At 35.9% G+C, this 15443-nt stretch overlaps 2 protein-coding genes across 2 annotated transcripts; one reads left to right on the top strand and one right to left on the bottom strand.

The window, feature by feature from the left end:
- The first annotated feature begins 186 nt into the window (after positions 1-186).
- LOC139690522 (putative methyltransferase C9orf114) lies at positions 187-2235 on the top strand. The gene is made up of 3 exons (XM_071587984.1): positions 187-539; positions 729-958; positions 1605-2235. The coding sequence occupies exons 1-3, from the start codon at positions 243-245 to the stop codon at positions 2212-2214; spliced, it is 1137 nt and encodes a 378-aa protein (XP_071444085.1). The 5' UTR covers positions 187-242; the 3' UTR covers positions 2215-2235.
- An 868-nt stretch (positions 2236-3103) lies between these two features.
- LOC139690372 (probable ribosome production factor 1) lies at positions 3104-9100 on the bottom strand. Its single transcript, XM_071587800.1, has 6 exons — positions 8847-9100; positions 8161-8385; positions 5425-5578; positions 3828-3910; positions 3557-3738; positions 3104-3336 (listed from the first exon to the last, which is right to left on the bottom strand). The coding sequence occupies exons 1-6, from the start codon at positions 8985-8987 to the stop codon at positions 3162-3164; spliced, it is 960 nt and encodes a 319-aa protein (XP_071443901.1). The 5' UTR covers positions 8988-9100; the 3' UTR covers positions 3104-3161.
- Positions 9101-15443: the final 6343 nt, after the last annotated feature.

The following is a 15443-nucleotide window of genomic DNA, read 5'->3' as shown; positions in this document are numbered from 1 at the left end:
ATTCGAGGAAAATTTGAAATTCACTGATGAGATATTGACTTTTATATTTAATTATTTGGAAGATTGCACAGACAAGTTAACTCTCATACAACGTCCGCGAATCTCCCGCTTCGCTCATTGTTCCGACGGTGGTCGACTTGTTTCCAAGTTGCTAAATCGATTATCAATTGTTTGTTAGGTTAGCCCCCTCGAACGGTGCTGTCTATTCGTTTTAATTGTTTTGTGTTTGTTGTCGTCTAAGTATGAACGAAGAAATAGCATCTGCCAGAGAAAGGAAGTTAGCTAGGAAGAAATGGAAAGAGGAAAAGTTGATGAAGTTACTGAATAAATCATTAAAGAACAAGAGTGATGAGGAAGCCAGTCCAGCATTAAAAAAATTAAAACCTACTGAAAATGTAGACATAGAGAATTACAAGCGGCGAAGTACAGTGAGCATTGCTGTACCAGGCTCAATTTTAGACAATGCACAGTCACCAGAATTAAGGACTTACCTAGCAGGCCAAATTGCTCGAGCTGCATGTATATTTCAAGTGGACGAGGTAAGAAAACTATCCTCTAGATACGGGGCATGTATTTTGTAATACTAGCTTCTCAAATATGAATGTCGGAACGATTTTGAAAGTAATAGCATTTAAAAGTTGAGTTTATCAGTGAGGCTAATGTTAATTTTTAGGATAAACAAGAAACTAAACTACATAAATTGAGCACATGGTAATCTTATGTTTCAGATTGTGGTTTACGATGATTTAGGCGAAGAAGAAAGCTCATCAAGCCACAGTGATGTGAATGAAGCAAGGCCATGCTGTCTGCAATTAGCACGAATCCTACAATACCTAGAATGCCCCCAATACTTGAGGAAACATATGTTTCCACTGCATAAGGATCTTCAGTTTGCTGGTATTTTAAATCCCCTGGATGCTCCGCACCATTTTCGCCAAAAAGATACCACGTTATACAGGTACATATATGTTTTGTTTTATCTTTGATTACTTATGACAAAGTGAAGGTATTTTAGGAAATTTCCTAAAATGCATGCGTATTCTAACCAAGGGAGTCTTAAACCAAAGGAAAATATGTAGATTTCAAATAGGCGCCGTCGAAAGTTCGTTTTGGTGTCATTGGTTGAACAATAAAGTAAGCATATATTCCAAGATAAAAACCCTTGTTGGGGCCATTCCTCATTTTAATTGGACATGGCACCACATGAAATGTCAATTTATAATGTCTGGAGATGTTCTATTCTATTTAGACGCAAAATCAAAACACACGATTATTTTTCGAATGATAGTAAACAGGTCAAGACTCATTGACTTACCTGTTGAAAGAACCTGCTTTATTTTTCATGCCAGCATGAAGAGATGTCCTAAGCATTTATTTTCAATCATTAAGATTCACGTGCTACTGATGAATTTGTGTATACTTATGCATGCAAAAGTTCATATATTTCCAGATGTGTGAAGTTGAGATAGTTATTAAGGTGATAAAAGTAAAATTAAGGATATATAGCTTGGAATGTTGTCAAAATTGATAATTCGTGGCAATTTTTTTATGATAATACTTCTGTCAACTTACCGATATTATGATTGCTATTGTTATCTTTACAGAGAAGGTATTGTGGTTAAAAGGCCAGTTAAGCCAGGTCGTGGGTCGATGGTAAATGTTGGTTTGGAGAAGGATGTTCCAATAGACCAGGTATTGCAGCCGGGCACAAGAGTTACAGTGAGGCTTAATTGTGATGAACCTGCTAGTGAAACCACCAATGGGAATCCTCAGAGACTCAAAGGGAAAGTGGTTCCTCCATGGCAGCCAAGGGCACATCTAGGAAAATACTGGGGATACCAGGTTCGGATTGCACCTTCATTGAGTGCTGCCCTATCAGACTGCCCATTTCAGGAAATGTATGACTTGATTATTGGAACATCAGACAAAGGTTCCAAGGATATGCCAGCACTGATTCCCTCTTCAGATCATGTATTGATTTTATTTGGTGGGCTCCAAGGACTGGAGGCAGCAGTTGAAAATAATGGCGGTGAGCTCTTTAAAAGTGTTGCAAAAGATATGACCAACATGTGTGATTTATATCTGAATACATGCCCCCAACAAGGCTCCAGGACAATAAGAACTGAAGAAGCTATACTGATCAGTTTGTCAGTGCTTTTGCCAAAAATTGTCTTAAAAAATAGCGGCTCCTCAAATGTATCACCTGATGCATAAAATAAAACGATTCCAAATGCATATGAAGTACGTCATTCTTTCATAATTTCCAATGAAGGTGATAAATTTAAAAAAAATCAACGATTTGTGGGATAAATAAGAATAGTTTCTAAATTTGTTGGGTGGCAAATTGCTACTAGCTGTTATTATCACATTCAACCTTTGTTTAATAGTTACTAAATGACTTGACAATTTTTCATTGATATCTCTATTCCAATTGTTTTACTCTTGCTGGATATGATATATCTTATTTTGAAAATAATTTCAGATATTCACCATAGCAGTTAGCCATACAAAGCATTCTTTTGGAAAGAATGTTAAGTCGCTCCAAATGGTAACATTGAATTGAGCTAATAATGTGAAAGTTATGATTGGCTTTTTGTTTCAATTTAAAATATCTCATTTCAGCAATTATATTTGCATATTAATTGTGTGATTTGTAAATACAAGTTAAAGCAAATGCAAAAATATGACTCATATGGGGTAATGGTGAGCCGTAAAGTTTATTTAGCTTATTTAAGAGCAATATCATTATGTAAATCCAAACCATCTCACTAGATCAAACCAAAGAATTTATGGACAATGAAAAATTAGATTGTTTCTTTGAACTTTTTACTTCATGTTCACCATGGGAAGATAGAGGGGATTTTTTTCTTACAAATGAAGAGGTGCTTATTATCAAAATGACTATTACTTTCCTAAAGAGTCTGGTAGGGCACATTAGCAAAGAGCTGCTTACATTGAAGGCATGCAATGTAAATTAAGCACTTAACTTAAGAAGCTACTATTTGTTCAAAGAAACTGAAGTGGTGGAACCAAAACCCTCACAGATTCTCACCTCATCAATTTCATAAAGTTTCAACAGAAATAAAATAATTGTTTGGTCACAACAAAACGTTTATTACAAATGTAAGGTCATTTTAAATATCCAAATATACAGTAATACATCATAGGAAAAACTTCCTTCGACTTGTCTCCATTTCATGCCTGCGACCAGTAATTATCCATTCATACTCTCCATGTTTTGAGTCAAATGTTCCTTGTTGCAAATATCGAAGCTTCAAAGTAAAACGTGGACCTAATTCCCTGATCTTTACTTTCCCAGCAGATTGAAATTCATACCTGCAACATCAAACATAATGATCATTTTGTAAAACAAATGTTCATACTAAATTAATATTTCAGCACAATAGCACTCCAAATGATATATACTTTATATGATATGAATATACTCATTATACAACAAATCAATCTAAAAATATAGGTTCTCATTAGAGGAATTTCTTAAGGACCACCACCACAAGTATGCAAGAAAAATGACTATTTAAGCTCCTAAGACTACCTGTGATGACGAAAAAATATGTAGTCTCGCTGGTTGTGGAATGTTACTGCTCTTCTTCCCTTGAACTCTGGGTCAAAATGAAACAAGGCCCCAAGCATTCGCCCGACAGTATGACCAAGCCTAGTGTTGAAATTGTTTAATATAACCTCAGGTCGATGGCTTGTAATATCTTTATGGCTTCTCTGAAAATTGTAATAAAAGAAAATAAAAAACATACAGGCAACTCATTTCATTTAAGTCCAATTCAAAATACAATATCAGTACTGCGAACCTTTAAATCCTTTGTAATCTTTACATTACTGAGGCGGAAGTTAGCTGTTGGTCCATTTGGTAGATGAATCACCAGTAAACCATCTAAACAAATTAAGAATCTTTACAAGATTTTTTTTTTAATTTTGTATCCTGAATTGCTATTGAATACTAATCCAAAATAGGCTTTTGGTTGGTGGGGGCCTATTCAATCTATTATGCTTACATCCCAGTTGTCTAAAAAGCTGAAATTCAACATGGCTCTCTCAAATCTGATGCACTTATTAATTCTGCATCACTTCAATGAGAGTCATAAATAGAGTTCTTGGGATTCCTGACTACATACCTAATCATGACTTCTAAGAGATTTTACAGGATAATCATGGGAAACCAAAGATTAAAGGATTTTTAACTTATTATTCTGATGAAGTACTCTACTTTTTTGGTAAAAAATGATCCCGAAGTGACTAATTTCACTATGTAAAGATAACATGGAATGAACATTGGTGACAATGCTAAAATAATAGCCTGAAGTTAGATTGACCATGAGATGAGGTCATAAAAGAAGATACAATTATAACACCTTAGTGTAGACTTTTTATGATGAGAATCAGCTAGGAGGAAATCAATTTTTGACATAAAATCGGGAATTCTATCATACAAAATAAATGTACAAATATGGAGAGTAATGCTATTCCCAGAAAGCTCAAATTCAAACGTAAGATTTAGCAGTAGAAAGGAAAGATTGTATAGGTTCAAAAATTTGACAGATTCATCGGACAAAATTGAACTTTTCAAACAAAATATTTGGCTTCTTACTCAGACATCCATTTTCTTGAGTCAGTGACAGTTCCAATTCCAAATATCTATCCTCAATTAATATTAACACAAGGAAAAGCTCAGACAAGCATAAATACAACTTTCCAAACTAGTTATCCGATACCCAACTTACGTTTACGGCTGAAATGGGATGGCAGGACAAATTTATCGAGGATGAAACCTGAAAATGTGGAGCAAATCTTATCACCTAAGTTCATTCCATGCATCATCCAATCCAGGGAAGTGGTATGAAATTCAATACCATCATTATCTGAGAAATACTAATTTCTAGTGCAGAATTTAAGATCAGGATTTCCGGTCATAAATTGTTGAGGAGTATGTTCTGATGATAATACTATATGCCTCTTTGAAACAGTTCAATGAATATTTTGATTTAAACATGTATTTGTTGAACTAATCCATCAGCTGTCCTAATCACATAATGCTGTCTCTAATTATTTTCAGACATGGCTAATGATTGATATATTAGTACTTTGAAATAACAAAAAGAAAATAGTGTTCGTGAACTACTACAGCACTTCCTGCCACATGTCTGCAAATTCAGGAGTATACATGACAATACAATAACGCTGATATGGGACAGGGTATTGGCTATGAAATTTCCTATGGGACTTGTGGGAGTGAAGCAACTGTTTCTTAGACTATGTTACATACACATACCAAAACTTGCAAATTAAAAATGTGCAAAGTGGACGATTGAGAGTACAAAAAAACATCTTAATGTTATCCTGGAATTAATAGCTAGAAAAGTCAAACTTCATAGCTGCAGAAAAGGATACTTGGCTTTTTCATGTCTTCATTTATGACAACTATATCAGTAAATCCTCTTGCAATACAACTTTTAACCATCTTTTTTATTCCAGATCGATTTCTGTAACGTGACAATGAGTTTGGTATGATTCTCATAAGTTCACGGCCAAAGACTCTTGATCTCTGAAATAAATTAAGAACACAATATTTAAATTAGATTAAATATATGCCATAATAAGTTAATTTACATAAAAATATTCAGAAAAGAAATGTTTAAGTAACTTAAACAGTAATCAATCTCTTAAAGGGTGCTTTTGTGTATGAATAGAATCCAAAACCAATATTTTTCTTATATTATTAATATAAGCAGCCATTTTTGCAACTGAAGGAATTCCTGGGAAATGAGGTAATCATGCCATATCTGGTAACCCTTAGAGCCTAGAAAAAAGCATTCAGTATGTACGTGTTTAATTCAGTTTTGGTGAGATTTAATTAATGCACTCAAATTTTGCCATTGCGCAGCAATAATTATTTACACCGCATACAAGAATATCCAGGTTATGCAATCTGAATTGAGGTTGACTGGGCTAATCATGAACGTCATGTTTTCATAAGAAGGGTAACGTGAGTTCAACGGTTTCAAAGAAAGATTTCATTTAGTCTCAGAGAAATTTCACTCTAAAAATTATAATTTTTATGGAACTCTGCCACAAAATTGTTCACAAAAACAATGTACACAATGGAAATAAGACCAAGGATGCATTTAATGACAAATTTGCAGAAAATATTTCCTACAATACACTCAAGAAGTGGTATTTTTAAGGTAATAGAATTTAGCAGTACAGAATATTATAGTTATCAAGCTAATTAGCAAAAAAATGTAATACTGAGTTCGGCCAAATAAAAGAATACTAATATAATCATCACTTGAATGCATAATGAATAGAGAAAGTGCTACTGATTTATAGCTACATACGTTCAGAAACAGAAACTCAAAATGTTTGTAAATGGCCATTCAAATAGTATTGCACAATTGATTTAGATAAGGATTGACTCTAATAAAATATGATCAAATCTAAATGAAGAATTTAAAAAATATTAATGTCTCAAAATGCACAAATTATTAGACAAACATTACACTAGGTTACCTATATTGAAATAATTAAAGACGTGAAATGTGACAGTGAAATATGTTCATGCCTCTTTGGATTATGACACGCTACACATGGTTTTTCATTGTTTCCCAAGGCCAGAGCCAATCTAGTTACACAATGCCCATAAATTAGGAAGGATTCCATCTTTTTACTCTGGGTCAGCAGTAGGGTTGTAAACAGACTAATCCAGCTGTCCTTATTATAACAATATAAAGTATTGGAATTAAATGTACAGGTGAAACTAGAAATACAAACAACTTAAGTAATTAGACATTGGAAAAAATTGATTAAATTCAATATTATTCAATCAAATTTAACCCCATGAACTTCACATTGTGGAAGGGATTGAATGTTTTGACAACTACTGCATCTGTACAGGTTGGATCAAAGGAAATTACTCTGGGACAGCAAAAATATTGAGTTCTTGGTTTAAAAATGTAAACAAAAAAGGGATACTTGGAAAATTTAGTGATTGAAAGAATAAGCTAGTTTGAGAAAAATTTAACATTTTCTCACATTGTTTTTAATGTTCCTGATGACCTTAGCTAATTATTGAGCAAAGAAGTGATTATTTCAATGCTAATCACTATTGTAGCAGCAAGCCAAGGTAGCCAAACATGGAACAACAGCCTCAAAAATATTGTGACATATAAAATTATTTCCTTAAACTTCAGCCTATTTCCAATTAATCAGCAAACCACGTAAATAATGGCAACCATAATAATTCATGTAAACAATAATGCAGTGGTATAAAACAAGAAAAATATACAGAAGTAAGAAAATCACAACCTAATGTATTAAAAAACTAAAAACACTAATTCAAAAATAGATACATTCACATTGTACAAATGTAAGTGAGCATGGACATGTCCAAGACAATTGGTCACTGTAGAAGGAATATAAGAAGAAGAATACGCTAGTTAAAGATGCTTTCACAAGAAGGAAGTAAAGTTGACATGGATGTTGAATAACAATGTTAAGAAAAGACTCACTACAACTTTCAAATAGAGCATGGTTTTGTATAGCATGGAAACATGTTCATTGAAGCAAGACAATAAGCTTAGATTGGAAGCTTTGAGAAGCAGGCATGGAGAAGGATAGAAATGATAAAATGCATCCATAATTCATCAAATAAACAAGTGCAGGGTATGGTGCCGGAGGAAAGTGCATTGTTGGAGAAATTCGAAGGAGGCAAACAAAGGTGGATGTAGAGCATTTGACTGGCTATGTGAAGAATGTGGTGGTCGGGTGATTATGGGGTTAGGCAATCAAGGAAAGGGTAGGAAAATGATAAGGGTATTGGACTGAATGTAGGAAGATATAACTTATGAGGAATTAAAGAAATTTATTGTATTGTGATGTGTCAGGTTTTGCCTTGTTATGCAAGACTAAGAAACATAAAAATGTAGAGTTAATTCTTCAATCGGCAAACCACGAAATAATAATATCCTTCAATGAATACAAGTAAAATTCAATTCAAAATGGAACGTGACCAAATGCAGGTGAAAATTATCACATGTTTGTTAAAAGCATTATGCATACGTGCACCTTTGACGAGTACAGCTAAAAATTAGTTATTCTAAATAAAACGTCTATATGAATTCGACCAACCTTCTCTGGATTATCAGAAAAGGTTATTAAAACCTTCGGCTCGTAAGTTCTTGTGTAATAGCCACTGAGATCATCATGGGCTACGTCCAATGCAACTTCATCCTTAGATTCACCCTCCATTGACACCAGCATTGTTTCATCCTTTACCCTCATAGCTTCTATCGTCTTTGGGGTTTGCTTAGGTGCACCTTCTGCTTTCATTTTCTTGTGCTTCTCTTTTAGAACCTTAATTAAATATACACACTTACGCTTAATACTATGTCATTTAAGTAAACGTAAATACAATGTAAAATCTCAGAACTAAGGACTAGAAATATTTTGCAGGTAAAATTTTAACATATGAGAACATATGCATAAATATGATACATAATATTAACGTTACAATGGCTCAAATATTTGTAATGGGGAAGTGGTGTTATATAAATGCAAAATTCAATTCCGCCAACCTAGTTGGCTTTATTTAAGGTTTATTTTCCAGCATTTAATTACAACCATGGACCCCACTTTCTAGCCATGCCCTTTTCCCTATGATATAACTAAAAATCACTAACGAACACCAGTTACTGTGAAGCAAATTTGTTTATGCTTATAAATTCCTATCTATTGGGAATGATTCGCGCAACATCAGAAATGCTGATGAACACGCATATCAGGAATATATAAAATTCATTAAATGTAGGAGTTACCTTCTTTTTCATTTTCTTATACTGCTCTACTTGCTTCCTCCGAATGGTTTTATTCTTAATATCACTAATATGGCTCGGCAATGCCGGGATTTCTTCCTCAGTGCCTTCATCTTTCACGGCAATATCCTCTTTGTCATTCATGGTAGCTTAAACTGGTTACAAATACTGTTATACAACGCTATAATAAATAATGATATACACCTTTGATAACTTCAACTCCCTCGTGCTTCACAAGCTAGTCTGTTATTCGGAGAACAAAACTACTTCACACAGCGCAAGAAAAACATCTGACTCACGTTCACCGTACAGCACGAATTCAAAGAGACATTAATGACAACATAACCCCGGATAGTAAATTTTGTGCCATGACCATCGTTAAACCTATCTGCTGATGGGCCTTGTTCAGTTATGTAGCAGACTTGAAATAACTGCTACATTTAGTCATTTCGCATGTTTAAAACAGTCGGTATAGAGCTGTTCACATGTTCAAGTATTATCAAAATTGCAGAAAGAGCTCGAACTTGCCGCCCTAATTTGTAGACATTCTGGTAAAGTTGCCCCGCCGATGTTTTGTCACGCATGTTGTAATACCCAACATGGTCCATTTTCATGACGTTTAACTGATCGGAATGCAGGAAATCGGCGTATTATTGTGCTTTGCAATGGATGAATGTATGGCTTCTCTACGTGACATGACTTGGAAGAGTCCCATGGACGAATGCAATAAAACCACCAAAATGTGGTTTAACCCATCGTAAGCTCCGATATATTCGTGCATCTTACAGAAGTGAACTCAATCATTAATGCGGAAATCTTCCCCACATTAATGAGAATTATAGCATTTCCCTACTATTTGGCCATCTTTTACATTTCCTTTTTGAGACCCAGAAGAATGATTGTGTCACAGCTAACAGCCAAATGTTACTGGCTATCTTAGAATACAATTCAATTGTGGAAACAAGAAAAAAAGAGGTGACCGATCACGCTTTCTTGAGGGAAGCCGGAGGCGACTTTCACAAAATCTGGACTACTTCTGCCAATGATCACTTTTGTGAGCAGAAAAAATTCGAAACTAATTTACTATTCCGCAGCCAACAGCACATAAATGCTGCGTGTTCATCAGTTTATGGTGCGGTGACTGGTATAAAACTTTATTGTAATCTAACCATACCACGCTAACTCATTGTTATTTTCTTTTCCACTTCCCCAGATTTTATAATATCCTCAATGAATAAATACAAATGAATTTCACAAGGCTTCGTGGTAAAAAAACTGTTCTGGAGAATTTGGAGTTACAACTGTCCACCTGTACTCTTTAAGAATTTTGGAAGATGGATGCAAATGATATTGTTCTAGAATTCCGGGATTTTGTTTTTTGCGTTTGTACAGTGGAGTATTGTGGGCCTTTTTCCTGACATGATAAAGCATCTGATAAAGATTTATTGAGTAAGTTTTCAGAGAAACATGCAATTACCAACGTCGACTTCACCGCTAGAATTTATATTTATCCGGCCCTGGAGATCTGTTAGTTTTGATAAGCAGCCATTGTTGAATTTTTGTGATAAGGTCATTCATCGATGCTTGAACTCGAATTTCTAAGTTAAGTATAAAAAGGAAGCCATCAAGTTAAAGACTACGGAAATGCACTTGCACCACCAATAGCATTCGTACCAACAATAGCATTTGTACCAACAATAGCATTCGTACCAACAATAGCATTCGTAAGTAGCACATTGGGATAAGTACTCAATCGGACGCGCGCAAACTCAACACATTTTCCGCTATTAAAATTTCTTTTGGAGAAGAGATACTCATTTAATGATGGCGCCAAAGTATTTTGATTGTGTGCTAGGGACTATTATTAGGGACTATTACGGTGATTTCGGCCACAAGTTTCACCATTCAGTCACCAGGGAATTTAGACGGTAACGGGCAGCATAGATAAACAATTATTCTGAAGATTTGTACGCTAAAGAGACATCTAAATCAATCAAATATGAATTAGTATTGAATTTCAAACGTGAAAACAAATCCACTTCAAACATTTGCTACGGTTGAGGAAGAGTTCAAATAAAATTCAAGTACTATCATCACGTAAAGAGACTTCAATGTACAAATCATGATTGCCGATCTTATATGAAGTCAGGCAGCGAATAATTATCTTAATATATAAAACATTATAAAATATTATGTATCCATAAAAATCCCCAAAATCCCGAATGTGAGCTCATACTTCCATAGATTCGCTTTATATTTAGTATTCAGATGATTCTTTCCATTGGTACCCGTTTTTCGTGGCACCGCCATTACTAAATGTACGTAATTGGCAAATGAATGGGAAGAAAATGCGCAACTTATACATATTATGATTGTTTCCTAAGCAATATTAAAAGGCCGGCATTGTTATTTGATATTTTCTGTTAAAATATTGAGGGTGTTTTGACTCATCCTACATTTTATAGCAGACAAAGAACAATCTCCATTATTTCTCTCCGTTTCATATCCAATATGCGACATTCGCTTCAGAGGAATGTTTATATTTCCATACACTACGGTAATCCGGTGGGATGCTGGCTTTGTATACAAAACGAGGACCATGGGCTTCAATTCAAATTTAATCAAGGTTTGGGGATCATATAAATAACTTAATTTCGATTATATTTGTTGATGTTGGGAAATAGCTTCACCAAATGTATGAACTCGATTCGCATACACGATCAAGTGCCAATAAAATTTATTGACCCCATGGCCTCTTTAACTTGCCCCCGAAAAATTGGAGAGAAATTGAAACCGATTTACTGCCCTTTCATGCAATAGCTATCTGTATCTTCGTGGCTGTATAGCAATAGCTAATAAAGAGCCGTACGCCTATGCTTATTTGCCAAGATATAGTTTATTCTTATGATTATGTTTTATCATCGAAGAGAGGTCGTCCTTTTAATTTAAGGAGGATCATTCTCACAAGGTTCATAAGGTCCCGTTTCGAAGTGGTCACTTTATGATATATATCTTGAATGAAGATTGTAGGGGTAAATCGGATCCCTTTTATACCTATCCTCCTTGGCGTCTATTTACCTTGATTTAGTATTCACGCCAAATATAAACAAACAAATTATTTAACGATAATGCATTTGGCGCACCGAGAGCTCGATAAAACATTTGGTGCAAAGAGGGAGTAACAATTGGCGCATCGAGGACACAACGGTAGATCAAACTGCCATGCCTTAATCACGTACCACCTGCGGAGGCACACACCACCGCTGCATAAAATATAGTAAAATGTACGTATTCTCGAGAAATTCAATAACTATTATGAAAATATGGACACCTATTTATGAAACTGAAATTCAAAACAACCAGTCGTTGCTAAGTCCTCCAGACTAATAACAACTTCAAGCTATCTTGTAATTCAGAAAGTTTCAGATGTAACCGTTGGAACACACATCAAACATTTACATGAATTTAACTATGTTATATTTTGTGCATATTAATTTGTTATATAAACATTTTCCTCTAATCCTGTACTGCAAGTATTATGGAATGCAAATCCTTTTTATGGTTTCATCCAAAGCCATCTTCACCCATAGTGATAGAATAGGTATTACCTCATAGAAACCCCATCACCCCACAAGCATAATTTCCTTTACAGTTTTCTCAATGCTTCTTTGTGCCAAGCACTATTTTGTTAACAGTTTATACGCATATAACCACTTAATTCGTTTAATTAAAGCCGTCGAAATGAACTGCTTGACTGTGAAAGAGTTAGGTTGAAATACTATTTAATTGAAAGTGAACTCTAACGTGTGTCAAAAGTTGCAAGATAATTGCAAAACCAACGAACTTATAATTTTGGGGCCGTTAGATGTAGCTTTGAGAGAAATACAAGCGGAGATGTTTTCCGTACGTAAAGTCATCGATGCAGGACACGATTTCATCTCCGAACACCCACGAACGTCGTCAACATACAGGAGAGGACGCCCGGCGAGAAAGAGGCATCGCCCTGCCCCGAGATCGTTTTTCCCGGACCTTCACCTCCAGCTTCCCATGACCTTCGTTTTCTGGACCCACCTTGACTCCCGCACCAATCGCAGAGGGCGAATCTATTTTAGCCCTTTCCCATTTCCTCACGGTTCCCGGCCGGTGCCTTCGCAGCTAGACGTCGTTCGTCGTTCTGGACCAACTTTACAGCTGGTGAAATGAATAACTCTTGATCCTAGAACAGCGTTGACCTTCAAAAAAACCCTACTGAACCCGTTGAGCGGCACTAGCATTAAGAAGAAATCTTAGTCTTCTTATCAAGGAGCCATCTATTCCTCAGGACAAACGGTGGACGTGATTAAATTGGCATTCTCTGCATCGGAAGATGCCGTAATAGACTCCCACGACAATACGAATGAGAAGCAATCGCACTGGAGTATTAAACAACAGTGCTGGGGATAAATACGTTCAGCGTTTCTCACAAGTGTGCAGCAGCAAATGTTGAATTTCATATATTCTGACGTTTCTAACAAAACTCGACGGTTAACACTTCTTTCCGAAAATATTTGGACATATTTTGGGGAAAGGACTAAGCAGTTACATGTATTGGTAACGGTCAATTTTTACACTCTCATTTAGCAAAACAAGTTTCGATGCTGCAGCGTTATCATCCAGTTAATCAGATGACAACGTCGTTACGCCGAAACGTTTGCTATATTAAAAAAGGGGAAATGGATTCTTCAAAGCGACGGCCTCACCTCAACTTGCTAAATCCGAGGCAAGTCCATATGGCGAAAAAAATTACACGAAGACATGATAAGTTTCATTTAATAATGTAATAACTTTGAATCAATGTTTAGATCATTTACCAAGCGATTACATAAAATAAGTCCTTCTGAGAGCGCTGAAGGCCTCGATCCCTATTGTATTAATTCTGTCCAGGGACATCTAGAGAATATAGACACTTTAAAGTCAATCAAATACGATAATTTCAAAATTCGGCCTTAAAATTGAGCAGCTTTACTCTCGCAACCAAATACAGTTTCAAGTGCTCGCCTATTATATCTTCTGTCATTAGAGGATCCGCTTCTACGAGAAATAAACCTTGAGAAATATAGAGGCGTTATAGTTCCATCCGCGATTACAATCAAATGCCTTACATTTTAAGAACTACAAGTTATCACAGATTTCCATTGTACTTTCAAAAATACTAAATTTCTACCAGACATAAAATAATCGATAACAAATAACGATGAATAAATGGATACGCGAAAATCAAGAGCTCACTTCTCGCTTTCTAAAGTCGTTGGCTCTTTATTTATTTCGCCTTAGTCCAAAAATAGCACTTTTTGGCCTTTACATCGGACTACTAACAATGGTAGCCATATACACGATAACAAACACCCAATCCCTAAGTGGAGGAAAACCCACCCAGGCGGGAATCGCACCCGCGACCCTTGGATGGGCAGACGAGGACGTTACCCCGCCGCCACCGGGGCCGGCCACGCGTCACAAATGAAATATTTAAGAATCAAATACAGATATAGAAAGCTCGTTGGGCGTAATGCATATTGCATTGAAACACGGTTTACGAAATGATATGTACAATGACCCTTATGGAAAAGTGCTTCATAATTTGGGTGAGTTGGTCGCCGAGGCGGTTCGTGCGTCAGCAGGTGATCAGATAATTTCCCCAACGATGATTATTTATTTAACTTCAGATAGGTATAGAGCAGATTAATGACGACGGCAATGAAATTAATGGTTTAGCTCAGTGCGCTCTTCATTGAATAACTAAGTAATGTCTTTGTTTCATTTCATATATAGTCGACCTGTTTGAAATTATGTTCGAAACTAGACTGCCCTCGATGTTTTTATACGAATATCGTGCTTCGATAGCTTCATGTCTCTCTGAGACAGGGAGGAGGAGTAACAATTCTCAAGATTAGCCGAGATTAAGTTAAATGTAAGCGGAATAAGAAAATGACCCTGCCTGAAGGGATGCCCAGAAGAAGTTGGAACCGAACCACCTTTCATCTTTAAAATCTAGTAGAGGTCGTTCCTAACCCATCGGTTAATTACGACTTGTTTCTATCTTGTCTGGTTTCAGATAATATTTGTTTTTGTGTGATTTACAGGTTTATCATAATGCAGACATTTTAGAGTGTGGGGGTGTGTGTAGGGTGAAAGGCGATTTTCGGTCTTTTATAGACGCTGGGTAAGTTATACTGATAGTCCCATAGATTTGTAATAAGGGGGTTGTTAGTATATGGCCGAAGATCGCCCCCAGACAATGCTGCGTCGCTCAAATTTTTTCTTGGGAAATCGCTAACGAGAATCCGAAACGATCGATTAGCCCCTTCATCGCTATGGACGGTGTAGCCGTGAGTATTAAATGGGTGTATGATCAATTCTCATGCATTGCACAAACCCTATACGAGTATGTCATTTCGAAGATGACAGTGCTTTGCCATTTAGACAGGTCGTCACATGGTGACTATTCACACCTCCCTGTCCTCGTCTAACCTCTTCAATAGGCAATATTTTTCTTCCACTTTGATGTCATCTAACATCATTCCTTCCGAGGCCAGTAATCATTTCCATCTTAGTCTTAGCCAA

The sequence above is a fragment of the Hetaerina americana genome, unplaced genomic scaffold, assembly GCF_022747635.1.
Source record: "Hetaerina americana unplaced genomic scaffold, ioHetAmer1.1.p SCAF_3, whole genome shotgun sequence".
Taxonomy (NCBI): Eukaryota; Metazoa; Arthropoda; class Insecta; order Odonata; family Calopterygidae; genus Hetaerina; species Hetaerina americana.
Note: the sequence above shows the minus strand (reverse complement) of the source record. Positions and strands in the feature narration are given on the sequence as shown.